This window comes from Agelaius phoeniceus, chromosome 10 (assembly GCF_051311805.1).
Source record: "Agelaius phoeniceus isolate bAgePho1 chromosome 10, bAgePho1.hap1, whole genome shotgun sequence".
Classification (NCBI taxonomy): domain Eukaryota; kingdom Metazoa; phylum Chordata; class Aves; order Passeriformes; family Icteridae; genus Agelaius; species Agelaius phoeniceus.
The window spans coordinates 15,255,680-15,272,049 of NC_135274.1; the positions used below are offsets into that span (position 1 = coordinate 15,255,680).

Here is a 16,370-nt window from a genome sequence, read left to right on the forward strand (position 1 = left end):
GCAGGGCTGACTGCTTCTGTTGTTGCATGAATGGGCCGTTGCCCTGCTGACTAACTGGACCCACTGGGGCAGCACTAATGGGCAGCAGCACTTTGCCTTCTTCACCCTGGCAGGCTGAGCCTACAGTTCAAACATGTGAGAAGGGCCAGAGAACAGACTGTCCAGCCCTTGTCCCTCCTGCAACATCTCCCAGTGCAAGCCACGAGCTGGCTTGCCTTCCCTCTCCATCCCTTGGTACCAGCAGCAGTGAACTTGTGTAAATGCAGTGGGTTTGCTTGTCCAGTCTCTCTTTCTCATGAAGTGAGTCATGGTATGTGAATAGAAGAGTCCTGAGAGCTGAACAACAGTATGATACCATAGTTCATGAGCTGTGGACAGAGATTTATTGCTCTTCATAACTGATTTTTGAAACTTTTTTTCCAGAACAATGTGCCAGCATTTCCTTTTCCTTTTCCTTTTCCTCTTGTCCTTCAATCCCCATAAATGCCAAGATCAAATCCTGGGTGAAGATCCATATGAAATGCCCAAAGACTATCAGGAGGTCTACAGAGGGACAAAAAATGATGTTAAAGAGATCCCAAAGATTGCAAAGCCCTTTGTTTCTGAGATGATCTTTGTGCAAACCAGCATCACTTCTATAAGTAAAGGTGCCTTCAGGTACATGCCCAACCTGACCAAGATTTTGTTCATTGGCAACAAGATCAAGACTGTTGAACCTGGAGCCTTTGATAATTTGGACAAGTTGAGAGACTTGGACATCTCTGGTGCCTCATTAGAAAAACTACCTGTGGGCACTTTCCAAAACCTCCCAAGTTTACAGAGGCTGGAACTGAGAGACAGCCAGCTCAGATCCATCCCCAAAGGCCTGTTTGATGGGCTGGAAAGTTTGGGAGAGCTCTCCCTGCACATCAATGCAATCCCTTCTCTTCCAGAAGGCATTTTTGATTCTCTTGTCAATCTAACTTTTTTGGATCTGTCTAGAAACAGGATCACAGCTCTTCCTGTGAATGCCTTTAGCAAACTCACCCAGCTGCAAGTCCTCCGGCTGTATGAGAACGAGTTGCAGGACCTCCCAGAGGGACTGCTAGACAGTCAGCTGGAGCTGCTGGAGCTCAGCCTCCAGAGGAACAAGCTCAGGGCACTGCCACCCATGCTTCTGAGGAGCCTGCCTCACCTGGAGAAACTCCTCTTGGACAACAACCTCATCAGGGTTCTCCCACCTCAGGGCTTTTTTGGTTTAAACAAACTAAAGTTGCTGACTCTGGGCTCAAACCATATTATGGAGCTCCCCTGCTGCCTTTTTGACACCATGCCACACTTGAGGGAGCTGGATCTGGGCAGGAACAGTTTGGCCACACTTCCAGAGGGCATCTTTGTCAACCTCACATCCCTTGGCAAACTCATCTTGTCCCACAACCAGCTATCAGCCCTGCCAAGAGGGGTCTTCACTGGGCTCAGCAAGCTCTTGGACCTCCAGCTGGACACAAATCAGCTCTCTGCTCTGGATGAAGAGGTCTTTGTGTCTCTCCCAAATCTGAAAACCCTCAATCTTCGAAAGAACCAGCTGGAGAGTGTTCCCCAAGGGCTCCTAGATCCTCTGAAGAAGCTCAGCTCGGTGTATCTGAGTGGTAACCCGTGGAGATGTGACTGCAACCTCTGCTACCTGCACCGCTGGATCCTGGGCAACAGGGAGAAGGTCAAATTGTCCACCCAAGTCTCCTGCAAGAGCCCACCCCACCTGGCAGGGCAAGAAGTAACATTGCTGAGGGATGAACACCTGATTTGCCCAGGTACTCTGCCATTTAACTCCACACCATCACAAAGAACATCAACATTCCTGTCACGTGGAGCCGTGTCCACAGCAGCACCAACCATGCTGTCACTGGCATCCTTTCCCATCAGGACACTGCCAACCACTCTTCCACCTGTGGTCACCCCTGCTGTGTTGCCAACCGTGCCCATGGAGGCTGCCTTCACTGCTCTGTCCCCAGCCAAGCCATCTGAGGTCTTTGTCACCATCCCAACACCAGCTGTGCTGCAGAAGGCCTTCAGCACCAGCCCATCAACAACCAATAAGCTCAAGACCTCCATCACCACGCCATCAACAACCACTGTGCCCAGGTCCTTCATCACCACACCATCACCAAAAGCCTTCATCACCACCTCATCACCCACTGTGCTGCCAAAGGCCTCCACTGCCACACCATCATCATCAGCTGAGATGCCCAAGGCTTCCATCACCACCCCATCATCAGCTGTTTCAACTTCAGCCATCGTAAGGCTGCAGACTCCTGGGGCCACCCACCCAGAACCTGTGCCACCCACTCCAGCTTCTCCCACCTCACGGGTGCCAACAAGCTCACTGGCAGGCACCACCAGAGCGGAGCCTCCTGCTCTCTCAGTGCCCAGGGAGAGGCCAGCCACCATCCCACAGGGAACACCCACAACCCCCCTTGTCTCAGCTCCCTCCATGGCCCTCTGGCCATTCTCCAGGACTGCTGCTCCGGGCACAGTCCCGCTGGCCTCACGTTCACCATCACACCATGCTCCTGCACCAGGCAGGGAATGGGGCTATTCCACCACCTGTGACTCGTCCACAGCTGGTGCCCAGCCCACCCCCACTGCTCCCCAGCAGGCTCCTGCCCTGGCAGGCACCGTCCTGCTCCCAACACCTCCCATCCCCGCACTATCAGACAGCACCAGCCCCTCTCCAGCCTCCCCACTCCTGACCCCCAGCAGTCATCGTGCCTGGGGATTGCCCCTGTGGACCAGCCCATGGCAGTGCCAGGTGTCCCTGGCCTTGGGGCTGGCCATGCTGGCACTGCAGGCTGTCTGCACACTGCTGGGGGGAGTGGTCACCTTCCGTCTTCACCAGGACACCCGCCACCACCCCGGGCCACCCGTGAGGCTGCTGAGCCTTCAGGCTCTGGCTGCTCCGGGGACCCCCGAGCCAGCCCCGGTGCCACCTTGAGCTTTGCTGCCCTGTATGACCCGGGTAGTGCCAGCTGTCCCCTTGTGGGGTTTGCAGCCGTGCTGGCCGCAGGGTGCGCTGTCCCTGGGATGGGGATCCCAGGCCGATCCCAGCGCAGGGGGTCCCCAGCAGCCAGGCTGTTTCGGGATGACTCCTGGCGATGCCGGGAGCCTGCAGGCCCAATCTCGGTGTCCCTGCCTGACGGCCCTTCTGCCGAGGGACACTAGATGGCATCCCGACACTAGATGGCATCCCGACACAGGCAGTGGCTGCCACCACCTGCCCGCGGCCACCGGAACGCCGGAGCCTCCGCACCCGCCGCCGGGACCCCGCGGTCGGTCAGGAGCCATGGAGGGTCAGGAGCCCCCACCCGGATTCCTCCCATCCCCGGAAGGTGCTTGCAGTCCTTGGAGGAAGATATCACAAGGCTTCCTGCCCCACACCGCGTCTTGTTCCCTGTGCCACGTTACAGGATGTGTCAGTACCACCGTCACACACAGATCTCTTCCCCTCTCCCTCTCCCTTTCCTCCTCCCTGATATTAAAGCTTCCTCTCCATGTCTGATGGGCTGGTGAGAAGACTGTTTTCATCCTGGGGTTTTTCTTGCCCTGACCTGTTGCTTGCTGGAGTGTGGGGCCCCCAGTCAGTGCTGAGGTAGGAGCAGGGCTGACCCTCCACAGGCAGTGGCACTGTGAGACAATAGATTAGCTTTTCTTCCCACTCTTAAATCTCATGTCCTCCAAAATCCCTTTGTGGTGCTGCCTGCCCAGCCCCTCTGGAAGACTGATGTTTCAGCATGGCTGGCATGTGCTTCTTTACCATAACCTCACCTGGTGCTGAGCCCTGGCTGCAGGATGGGAACAGCTCTCTTGGGAAACTTGGCAGGAAGGGTTGGTGAGAGCCTTCACCTCTGCAGTCCTGGGTTCCTGCCAGGCCTAGGGAAGTGCCAAACTTAAACAAAAGTGGCTGTTCCTCTGTGGTTTCTGCCATCACAGAAAGTGTTGAAACCTTTCCTGGGAAGCTTTATTCCAGGAGAATTTGAGCTGATGAACACAGGGGTTGTTCCCTTGATTTGGGTCACTGGGTACCTTTTTTTTTGCTCTAGGTTCAGCATTGATTTTGCCCTGTGCAAGGTAATCTGCTCCCAAATTTGATCACAGTTTCTACCGGGTTGCAGGTGTCTGTCTTCAACTCCTTGCCATTGCTGCTGGCACCTGCTCCATCTTGTCCTGCCTTTGGGTGGCCTTTCCCAATTGTGTGGCATGGGGGCTACTTGGCTTGGAGGTGTCCCAGGGAAAGAGTCCCTGAAAAGCAATAGTCTGGATGTGTGCTTCACAAGGAAAAGTGGGGAAAGCAGCTCAGAAACCTCCTGGCCAGTGAGCCCTGAGCACCCCAGTTCCCCTGCAAGGCCAGCGAGGGGGAAGGGGCTTTGTGCTGGAGTGCATGCCTGCAGCTATGCATTAGGGACCTGGATATACATCCTTGCTAAGAACCTGTGCAGTGTTACAGGCCCTTCAGCTGCTCCTTGAAGTGCTGCTGACGGCTGTGAAATACGGGAGGCGAGCGGGGCAGCACATCTGGGCGGGATGGAGCGAGCGGCTCCGGGGCCGGGGCTGGCACAGCAGGTAATGAGATACAGATGAGGGGGAGGGAGTGTTTTTTCTGGCAATCCAGATGGACTCAGCTTAATACTTGATTTAGAGGGTTTGAAAGCGGGGCCTGACTGCTGGGGAACAGACCCCGAGCACTTCCCGAGGTGATGAGGGGGGGTCTCTGCTGGCTTTTCAGATATTTAATGGCCCAGCGCAGTCTAAACAGGGAAGTACTTCGGGGTGAGATTAGCACAACATAATCACATCTTAAAAGGTCTTCAGAGACACAAGGCACGTCCGCTCTCATATTAATTACTGGTTATTAATAAAGCTGGGGTCAGGCACGAGGTGTTGGCTCCGGAGAGTGCTGGGTCCCTCTTTGCAGGGCGGTGCTGTATCCAAAAGCAGCACAAAGCCCTGCAGCCTCCACCTGTGCCCATCTGGCTCTGGAAGCCAAATGGCCAACATTCCTACGGCTGATTTTAAAACTAATTTGCCCCATAATACCCTGAAAGGGCCATATCTTTCTAAGTGCCTAGAACACCTCTAAGTGCTTCAGAGTGCTGTAAAATAATAACAGCCAAGGGTATTCTCAGCACGGGAATTTGCTGCTATGATCGATTTGTAATTTGCAATGAAAACACAGCGTGCATGTTCCTGGGGCCAGGCTGGTGCAGCTGGCTCTCAGGCAAGACTCAGCTCCGTCCACCACTTTAGGGCCAGTCCTTGGAGGGTTAGGGCTGGGCTGGGCTGGGCTGGGAGGAATTAGCAGCTGTTCCCATTTGCCCCTGTTGGGGCCAACAGTGTACTCCAGGAGGGAAGGAGCTTAGAGGGATGCAGGGTGTCCTGGAGGCGATGTGCCTGAGCAGCCCGTGGGGCAACACCCTGGGGTTTGCTGCTTGCTGAGCAAGAGCAGCCAGAGATCACATGGAGATGGGGCAGAGCAGGGGGATCTGCACCAGGGAGATCAGTGTTTGCTGCTTCAGGGCTGCAGCTCACTGCAATGAAGGTGCATGGCTGGGGCAGGGCTGTGCAGTGCAGGGTCCCCAGCACAGCCTCTCCACTCTGTGCAGTGCAGGGTCCCCAGCACACGCTCTCCCCTCTGCTGTGGACAGCCCAGGCATTCCCTTTGCAGCATGCCACTGCACTGGGTAGTGGTTGATAGTTTTTAATCTCTGAACTTCTCTGGTTTCCCTGAACTTAGGTAAGATTTTAGCATTCACAGCACTATGTATGTGCTGGGGGCTGCCCAGGATTGCCCATGCACTGAATGAGACATCACGTTGCTTTGCTCTTCCTCTGCTTGCTGCTACTTGCACAGGATGCCCCTGGTTCTCGCTTTGGGAAACAAAAGTTGAGCATCCCCTGTGGCATCTCCAGGCTGCTTGTGACACTCTCCACCTCTTCCCAGTTGCTGTGACTGCCTGAGTCCCTCACAGCCTCAGGTGACCAACTGTTAGAAGCAGAGACAGGACACCACACATGTGTGTCATTGAGTGGTGCTGGGACCAGGGGTGTCCAGCATGGCCTGGGACTCCTGCAGCTGCTGCTGGCTCTCCTCCTGCCCTGTGCAGGTGAGAAGTGGTTCCCACAGCACTGTCACTCATGCTGCAGCACTGACTGTAGCTCTCTGCATGTCAGCCCTGCCGGGAGCCACCCATGCTGTGGGTGTGGTGGCCTGTCCCTGCCACCTGCCTCAGTTCCCTTTCCTGTCCCTGGGGCATCCTGTCCCATGGGCAGGAAGGGGACTCACAAGCAAAACTCTTTATTGTGGCTCATGGGAAGGGGAGGCAATGAACACCTGCATGAGGGGATTTGCACAACAACCCACACAAGGAGCAAGCCTGGGCCTCTGGTGGGGAAGTCTCACTGCTGGCTTGTGATGAGAACCTGTCCCAGCTTGTGGCCACACTGCCACAGCTTCCACCCTGCATGCCCGCCTCGTGTGCTGGTGCCAGACATGTGCCAAGCTCTGCTGGAGCAGTGTCTCAAAAGCTGCTGGTGGTGCTGACAGGCATGGGGAGCTGTGGGCAGAGCAAGAAGGAGCTGGTTTGTCACTTGTTCCTGTGGGAGCAGAGAGATGCTGGCAATGCCACTGGAGAGGTGGGATGGGCAACATGGGATCTTCAGGTTGAGGACACGAGCTGGGGCAGCTCCCTGGCAGAGGGGGCAGCTGCTGGGATCAGCCTCAGGTCTGGCTGCACAGGCACGTGCAGCACTCATCCATCCCCTATTTCAGCCAGCAGAGATGGCCTGTGGGCTGCCAGTCATTTCTTAGTGTGCTGATGTGCTTCCTCGATGCTGGTGATGGTTTTGAACACCAGCACCACTCCTCTGTGTATCTTCTGGATGGTTTGTCTCCCCCTCTCCATCCTTCCCATTCAGCATCCCTCTCCACACCCACTCACAGTACCCAACCAGCCATGCAAGGAGCCCTGTGAGACACGTGGGGCAAGAGCTGAACTGGGACATTTCTGCATTTGCTTTGCCCTTGGCATCTCACAACCCTACTGCAGCAGGGGCCTGGCTTCCCCAGGGCCAGGTGGGGCAGCAAGAGGACACACAGATTAGGGACGAGGCTCAAGCAGATGGGGGGCTGACACCCCTGGCATTCTCATCCTGTCTGCCTCCTGCCTTGGGCTGTCCAGGCTTTTATCCAGAGTTTGGGCAGGGCATGAGAGCGAGGGCAAGAAAAACAAGCTGGTGCATCCTCCCTTGGGCAGTGAGAGAGCCCGGAGGGGCGGAAGTTCCTGTTTGTTTAAGGTGCAAACAAGTGCTGTTAATCTGCTGCCTGTTTGTATTTCTTTAGAGCCCCTGAGTGTGGGGGGAGCGGAGATGGGGTCTCCCCTTTGTGCGGGGGCAGGGTCAGGCTATTGGAAGTGGAGGTGAGAAAACACAGAGGGGCAGCTGGAACCTGCTTTGGGAGGGAAAGATTTTTTTCGGCTATTTATGATAATTAGTGGGAAACGTTCCTCAAGCATTTCAGATGATTCTGTAATGAAGTTGGGTCGAATGTTTCCGCTTTGTTCCCCTGGAACCATTAAAAATCCCCCTTCTTTGGCTGCCTTAATGCAATGCTGAAAAGGCACAATGGCATAAAAGTGGCTCTGGGCAGGGCGGCACGCCTCCCACCCCGCCAGATAGAGCCCTTCAGAGCCCAGATTTTCTGGGTTATAAACCCCAGCACTTGTCATGTTCATGCAGAAGCTGTTGTGGATCCTGTGCCCAGGGCTCCTTCATCCCCCTAATGCTGGTCAGGGTGTGTGAGCACCACTGAGCTTGGTGTGCTCTGGGGGAGCAATGGCCAGCACAAACACAGCAGAGTGACAAAGGGCAGGAGCAGCCAGAGATGCCATCACTCCACTGTTACAGAAAAGCTACTTTCTGCACATGGTTGTGCTGGGAATTTGCTGGGGTGAAATGTTGCACTGGGAGAGGACCAGTCTTCATTCAGGGGAAAATGGGGGGTCCAACCCAAAGGAAAATCCTTCTGGTTCTAGGCCAGATCCTGCCCTGCCTGCCGGGCCAGGCAGCACCCAGGCACCAGAGCAGAGCAAGGGGCCTGAAATCCAGCCAGGACTCTCCAGGTGAATCATTAGCAGTCTGCAAGAGCTGGCTCAGTCTCCTCCTGCTTTTAGCAGTGGAAGGCTTTTCCAGCATATGTGATGAAAAGAAAATCCACCTGCCTGATCTCACACATCTATCAGCACTATTTCCCCCGGGATGATGTGTAAAGCTAATGGGAGTTCTCCTGCTAAAGCTGTGATAAAAAGAGAAAATGGCAAGAGCTTTTAGCATACTGGTGGGGGCTGAATGTGATGGATTTTGGCCTCCCCATCAATATTCTCATGTGAGCTCCAGTCAAGTTCAGTGTCCTAGGCTGAGCACAGGGCTGCAGCAGGCAGGAGGGAGCTGCTCCCCTCCTACTCCACTTTTGGCTGGGCAAGGGCAGCTGGGGAGTGCTTGGGCAGTGTTGGCACCCAACATTGGCACAGTCCTGCAGCTCTGTGGGGCAGGAGGGAGCCATGCCTGCTGGCCAGGCACCTTCCCTCCCCAGTCACAGGCAGTGATTGCTAACTTGGACCACATCTCCCTTAATGCCCAACCCCTGCCCCATGGCTGGAGGCAGCACACCCCACTAAGGTACTAAATCATCAAGTTTGTGGAGCAGAGGTTAAGGACTAGGAGCACACCTCCCCAGGAGCTGCCTCATCCCTCTGCCTTGCCTGCCCTGGCCATAATCAAGCAGTCATATCAGTCTCTTCACTCCTTTCAATGGGGGAAAATTTGCAAACAAATTCCTGCCAGCAGGACTTTTGAGCTCTCCTGCATGGTGGGATAAAGATACCTGTCACCTCTGCCCTGTTCCCAACACCAGCTCCTGCTGGGAGCACGGCTGGGGAGCTCCATGCTCTCCACAGGGCTGGTGACTCCAGGCAGTGTGGGAATGGGCTGGGAGGGCTCTCAGGAAGAGCAGAAGGGCTTTAGTTTTCCTGGAGATAATGCATAGCCTGCAGTGATGGGGTGACACAATGAGCCCTGCTGTGAATTAGCTGGATCCTTACCTCGGGTTTCTGTTACAGCAGGTCCTGAAGCAGCACTTGAATCATGATGCCTTTGCCAGTTCCCATGTCTGTACCGCCAACCTTTTTTGTGGAAAAATCTCAAGATGCACAGTGAAGTTTCTGTGGGAGCTGAGGCAGAGGTACTGGCACTGAGATGAGTGTTTGGATGGTGCATGTCTGCAGGCAAGGGTAACGGGTCCTGGGCTAATTGCAGAGCGTTGGGTCTCGGAGATGGGGATTTCAGTGCAGGTTGCTGCCTGCACCGTGCTTTAAACCTCCACACACAAATGGCTCTCTTGGCACAGTTTGCAGTGGGAAAGCAGCTATCCTGGTGTATAGGAGTGATGATATGAAGCCTGATGGAATGTGGCAAGCCCGTGGCTTCCTGAGCACACCACAGCTGTGGCCAAGACCCTGGCAAGCGTGTTTGATGGAGCAGGTACCTCTGGTACCACCCTGCCAGCACATCTCCACCCCTTCCCTCTGTTCCCCCGCTAGCGATTGCTTCCCAATGAATTATTTACATAAGTTCTCGGCAGCGGCTGCAGACAAAGGCTCAGGTACAGAGCGGCAGCGTGCTCCTGACCTTTCCCAGCGCCGCACAAACGCAGGCAGCAGCACGGGGCGGGCGCACAAAGGCGCTGCGCCGGCCGGAGCGCTGACCCCGCTGTGCCACAGCTACCTGCTGCTCGGCCACAATGGCCCCGCGGCCCCCGCCGGCCTGCCGGGCCCGTGAAAAAGGGCCCGAGATAATAATGAGCCTGACTACCACTGCTCTCTTCAGAGAACTGAGTCAACTCCTTGGGAAGAAAGGGGAAAAAAAAAAAAAAAAAAGAAGCGGAAAAAAAAAAAAGAAAAACTCCTCTTGGATAATAAAGAAGTAACAAATGAAGACTGAAAGCCTATAGAAGGCGTCTTAACCCAGTGAAGAAAAAAAATGTCAACATCTGTGGAGCTGTCTGCAAAAACAGACCAAACCCCTAATGAATACCCTCTAGAAAAGACATTCACTCGAGGAAAGGCAAAAGGCTACATTTTTCTATGGAGGTATAAAGATTTTGATGAATCTGCCCTTTCCCTTTCCAGTGCAGTTGAACCAAGCACTAATGTTCATCTTCAGCTGTATTAAAGAGTATGGAGGGGGGCAGAGGGGGGAAGAGTCTTGATCTGAAAGCTTATGGGGAGGGTGGATTTAGGGAGCTTGGATAGACGTCTGAGCACTAAAGCAAGGAAGAAAAGCAACAGGCATTAGAGAAAATACTGTTTAACAAGAGTTTCCTTAGTCAACCCATTTGAGCAGAGATTGGTGCACCATAAACGTAATCCTCTTAGTGCTGACTTAAACGTGTTTGTACAAAACAGGGAAATATAATATGAATGTAATAGTCTCGTTTGCTAAAATGCTTAATAAAAAGACAAAAGTCCTTTATTTTGATCTTCAGATCCGGTGTGGGCTTGGGGCACAGCAGCTGTTTTCTCAGAAATCTGTTTGAAAAAAAGAGAAAGAAATAGAGAATATGGTTGTGTCCCGGCTGGCTGTGTCACACGGCACCTCAGCAGCTTCCTGGGTTGGTCTCTGGAGAAGGCAGCCCCTGCCTGAGGAGCCCCCAGGCTCTCCAGTGTGCAAGGGGAACCACTGGGGGTTGAACCTAAAAACACTTGGTGGGGAGCGCTTGGTAAGGCAGGTTTCAGGCAAGGGGGCACAGGCAATTTTCTTTGCTGTGTCCAGAAGCTTTGTTGGGGGAAACAGAGCTAAGGAGTAGTCCCCAACTGGAAATGTTGCAGAAAAAGTCAGACTCAGACCCAGCCAGAGCTGTTGTGGAGGGACCATAGCAATTGTCCTCAGGTGCATCCCACCTTGTGCTGTGGATGCAGCAGGAAAACTGATGGGTGAAGTTGTTGTAATCACCATACTAACACCTACATTAATCACAGATTAATTTGAAAGACATGAACAAAATGTTGCATGTTTTTTCTCCTTTTTTGTTTTTTGTTCTACAGAATAATCACAGAAAATACGAAACTGAAATGGCAATATTTGGGTTTGACTTTGCTTGATAAATATCTATTTAACATTAGCCAGTATGACTGTACAGCATCAACACGAACTGAAAGCCAGAAACCAGTAACATATTGTGTTTTCCTCGGTGTTTCCCACACAGATATCATCTTGCCCCAGAAAACTATGGCTCCCTCTTGGACCAGCCTGGGTGGGTCCTTGGTGGCTTACAGGACTTGGGTCAAATCTTGAATCAATGCCAGGGTTTGTGCCACAGGTTTTGGTCATGCCGCAATGCCCATGTGATGCCTGGAGATGAAAGGGTGAGATGGGGACAGGGCTGCTTGCTTTCTGCTGCAGCAAATGTCAGCACAAACTAGGTAAAACTTGTTTCCTGAGGAAAATTTCCACTCTAATAAGAAAAGAAATGCCCTGTCTATTTTGGAAGCACATCAGATGTTTTCTGGTATGGTCTACAATGTGTACAGCGAATGCAAGGCATTTTCTGTGGAGAGCAGATATTTTCCAAAATAACAACATATTTTTGTTTTTTAAAAAAATCATCTGTTCTCCCAATTAAGAAGAAAGAAAAAAAGGCTTTGAAAGCAGATAGTTTCTGACTGCCAGGGTCCTGTGCTTGGGCACTGCAGCAGTGAGCAGGGATGGAGGGGAGCCTGGCAGTGGGAGGGTCAGCTGGGTTGGTACCTGGGCCTGGCTCCTGTTAGTGGGTATGTGCAGAGGTTTGATACCATGGGGTTCAGGTCCCTGGCACCAATATCACCCCCTCTGTCACTTGTCACCAAGTGGGGAGTATGACAGGTTCTGTGTTTCCCACCAGGCACCTGCTTGGGAAGTTCTGCCAGGTCCACCAAGACAGGTGGTAGCTCCAGGGAGAAAACAGGGGCCAGACTAGTGGGACCATGCCTATAATGCAGTTCATTCAGGTCTGTGCAGCCAGTTATGATAGCTGGTAAGCTCTGATGCTGGTCTTGAAAAATCAGTCCTGGTTTAGCTGTGAACTGGTGAAAAAAGACTTAAACCAGCCAACCTGCTGCCTGCAGAGCATGGATACATTTTTGATAATGGGAAAATAGGAAATGTATTAATTGTTACGGTCCACTATCACTTCTTTTTTGGAGGCTGCTTCTGTGACTAGGGGAAAATTAAACATGAGTGGCTTTTCCACAGGGCAAGAAAGCTCTTAGTGCTCAGGGCTGCTCCTTCGGGCAACAGTGCCCCTGCTCTGCTCCAGGCAGCAAACCCCACGTATCACATCTTCCCAGGTGCCACAGGAGGCAGAGGAAGTGCTGGAGCAAGGCAGAGCAAAGTCCATCAAAACACAGCCAAGGAGCCAGCAGTGACTCGCTGTTTCCCTGTCACCCCTTGCCCTGAACTTGCCAGGCGGAGGGCAGGGTGTGCAGCCCCATGGCCGGGAGCAGGGGGGCCGACCCCGGCCGGTCGGGGCTGGGGCAGATAAATGCAAAGGGCTGAAAAGCACAGCAGCCCTGGGGGCAGGGGCGGCATATCCTTGGTGCCGCCCCCTGCTTCCTCCCACGTCTGCTTTGTTTCTCTCTCTATTATCCCACTGGTGACAGCAGAGCCTCCAAACCCTGCTCTGTTTCCTTCCGGCGCACCTGGTTCCCGAGCCTCATGTGCTAAAGGCACATCTCTTCACCAGCAACGTCGTTACTGTAACGGGAACAACGCAGTTTACAGCCCAATAAACCCCGGGTCCTTCTGTGCAGGCTCCCCTTACGTGATGCTAATGCTTACAAGATGTGCAGCGCTGCGGGACGGCCCCGGGAGCCAACGCCCAGCGACCGGCTCGTGTTTTACACGGCTCCGCAGCCGCAGCCTTTGCTAATGAATCCCAGGGCCGAGCCTGCTGCTCTCGGCAGCCCCGCGGCCGCCGGGCGCCATCGCGGCTCTGTCCCGCCCGGAATGGTGTCCCCGGCCGAGCCACCCTCGGTCCCCGCTGTCACCCGCGGCTCGGGGGTGCCGGGGATGTTGATGGCCCAGGGCCGGGCACAGCTCGGGGGTGCCGGGGATGTTGATGGCCCAGGGCCGGGCACAGCTCGGGGGTGCCGGGGATGTTGATGGCCCAGGGCCGGGCACAGCTCGGGGGTGCCGGGGATGTTGATGCCCAGCGCCGGCCGCAGCTCGGCGGGATGCCCGGGCACCGGGGGAAGCGCGGCATTGTCTCTCAGCGGCGTTGTGATCACACACTGCGTCTAACGTGATTTACATCCCATATTCGACCTCTGGCGACTTCAAAGCCTGGGCGAGAGGGGGATTAAGTGGAGGAGCTGGGGCCAGGGGAGCCGGGGAGTGGGGGCCTGGCTCACCTTTGAGCTCCCGTCATCCCCTCCCCGGTGGACCCGGGATAATCATCTCCCTTTGTGCTGCCGGGGAAAGCCGGGGTGCAAACACAGGAACCTTGTCAATATTGGTTTTTGAGAAGACTTTTTTTCTATTCTCCCATGTCTGGAGTTTTTGTACCCAAATCCCTCCGGGGCTTCCCAGGCTTCCCCTGGGAAATCGTGATCCCAGGGGCCCCTGCTAGCACCAGCCATTGATTGAAATTTCACACCCACCTGTTTGCACACAAGATTTAATTTGGTTGATTCTTCATGCCCTTTTCCTGCTTAATCGTCAACCTATTGACCTTAATATTAAAAGGGGCTAAGGGCGAGGGAGAGAGAGACTGCATTTCTGTAAAGGAACAAAAGCTGCCAGAGAATAAAGTAGGCACAGCCAGCCCTGAGCTAATGAGTCCCCACCACACGCAGGAGCAGGAAGCCCTGTGTGCTGCCCTTGGCTGGTGCTGTGCTCCTGTGTGACAGGACACGTCTCACTGACCATCCCTTTGCTCACTGCCCTTTACAGGACCCACAAGTTTAATGTCATGAGGGATGGGAGACCGCGCTGGCTGAGCCTGGGCACCTACCAGCCTGCTAGGGCTGCTTTCCCCCTGCACTTGTGTAGGGTTGCACATGTTCATTCTGCACATTGCAGAATGCGTCTTGCTGAAATGTTTCCTGTTCGGTGGAAGATGCCATAGCAATGCAGCCAAAGGAGCAGCAGTGGACACAGGTCAGGAGTATCCTGCACACCTGCACAGAGTGTGCTGGTCCTGCCTTATCTGAGTGCTGTGGTGTGACTCCAAAACACTCACCAAAGCAGCTTAGTGCCACAGCTGCCCGCAGGGTAATGCTGCCCCAGGGTAATGGTGCACCCACGCCCTGCTCCAGACCCGGCTCTGCGAGCTGGGGCTGGACAGCAGCAGCCCAGCTGTGCATCCCGTGCCTGGCAGCAGGCAGGCTGTGGGGCAGGGCTGCAGTGCAGGGGCTCGCTCAGCCCCCGGGCTGGCGGTCACCGGAGCAGCCCTGCAGCACGTGTCTGTCACAGTGCGGTGGCCAGGCAGCCTCCCTGCTCTCTGGGGGTCAGGCTGCTCCCACGCTTGCTCTTCCTCAGAGCACCGGCAGGGGAAGGGCAGGAGAAAAGACTCTGGGAGCCCATAGAAGTTGGAGCGAGGGAAACACAGCCTTTCACAGCTCGGTGGAAGCAGGGGTGGGACTTTCCCGCTGGCTGGACGGACAGGATGCACAGAGACCCGTGGGATGCTGGGCTGTGCTGGGAATCTGGGGGAGCAGGAGGGGCTGGGTGCACCAGTAAAGGCGGGACACAGCCCCACATGTGCTGTGCACACCCATGGGGACCGGCATGCAGCTGCTCCTTGCCCGAGGCGTGTGTCCAGGCCAGAGGTGGGACCCCAAGCAGCAACTTTGGATGAGGAATATCAGCCAGCCCAGACCCTGGAGGGCTCTGGCCACCTTCCACACATCCCCCTCTTTCATGGGGTAGAGTTTTTGGCAGTTTCTGCACTTGCAGATAATCTGCCTGCTGGAAAACCAAAAAGGAAAAGGAGGACTATTTTTTACCCAGCTCTGCCTTGGCTGACATGAAACCGGAGCTGTGTGGGAGCGGGCGGGCGTGTGGCTGTGCTCACACGTGTGTGTGGTGAGCTGCCTGTCCCAGCCCTGGCTGGGGCCGTGCTGGGGGAGCCTGTGGGTGCGGATGCATGTGCGCCTTCCCCAGGGGATTGCCTTGGGCTGCAGAGTGCGGTCGTGTTTATTTAATATCTGACGTCCCTTCTGTCTTCAGCGCTGACATCCATTAACGAGTGTCTGAGCACTCATTGCTCAGACAATAAGCAATGGAGCCCAGATGTTCCCTGGCGGTGGCCTCCCTTCCTTCACCAGTGTTATGTGGGTGATAAAAAAATCCAAGGGGGATTTTTTGACCAGTGTTGTTCCAGGGCCATTCCAGGAGCACATGGGGGGATTGCAGGTCAGTTAACCCAGCGGGGATGCCCACACACAGGCAGCTCCTGGCCTGGCCCCTCTGAACCAGGACCTGGGCACAAGCAGCATGGGTGTCAGGGTGTCAGGGAGCAGGGACTGTGCAAAGTGCAGGAGGTGAAAGCAACTGGCAGATGGGCTGATCTCCAGAGCCTCCCTGAGCACCTCCCTCCTGCCCCAACTGCAGCAAAGGCTTTTGCCGGCTGTGCCCGGCTGCCACGCTGCTGGCATGCTCCCCTGCCAACCAGAGATTAACACTGCAGCCTGTCACTTCAGAAATACCCTCACCCATGAAACAAGAGACAGACATGGCCTTATCAGAGAGCCACAGTGCTGCTGGGGCCCACACACACCCAGCTGAGCACCGTGCTGTGGCTCTGAGGCTGCACAGGCACTCTGGGTGCCCCCAGGATTTGTCCTGAAGAGGTGGAGCAGGATCAGTGGAATACTCCTGATTGGTTTGTGAGGGCTGAAATGGCTGGGCTGGGCACAGGAAGGCAGCGTCCCCTCTGTGTTTTCTGCCATCACTGGGACATGCCACCAAGGAAAATGCTCAGGCAGCATGTGGGGGGTAGCCCGACTTCTTGCTCTGGCAGGGGCTTAATATGCACCCAGTGCTAATGATTAGACATTATTCTTTAGCTGGGAATGAATAATTAGAACAAATGGTACTAGAGAATAATGTGTGGGATGGTGTTATTTTTAGCAATTGTGTCTGTCGTGGTGGCATCACTTCCTAAAGGGACGCGCGTGACAGGGAGCATAACCAGCAGATCAGCCTGACCAGCAAATAACCCCTTGCACGGTTTCCATATTGCCTTTTTAAACAGGAAGGGAACATGATACAAACGCTATGCGAATTATGATCTGAAAAGTTTTCCT

At 54.6% G+C, this 16,370-nt stretch overlaps 1 protein-coding gene across 1 annotated transcript; it reads left to right on the forward strand.

Annotated features, from left to right (window-relative positions):
* The first annotated feature begins 520 nt into the window (after positions 1 to 520).
* On the forward strand, positions 521 to 3,535 carry LOC129124520 (uncharacterized). The gene has a single exon (XM_054639539.2). The coding sequence runs from the start codon at positions 521 to 523 to the stop codon at positions 2,969 to 2,971; it is 2,451 nt and encodes an 816-aa protein (XP_054495514.2). The 3' UTR covers positions 2,972 to 3,535.
* The last annotated feature ends 12,835 nt before the right edge of the window (positions 3,536 to 16,370 follow it).

Bases quoted from the DNA above. Each gene is read 5' to 3' on its own strand.
- LOC129124520 (XM_054639539.2), top strand. From the start codon at position 521: ATGCCCAAAGACTATCAGGAGGTCTACAGAGGGACAAAAAATGATGTT.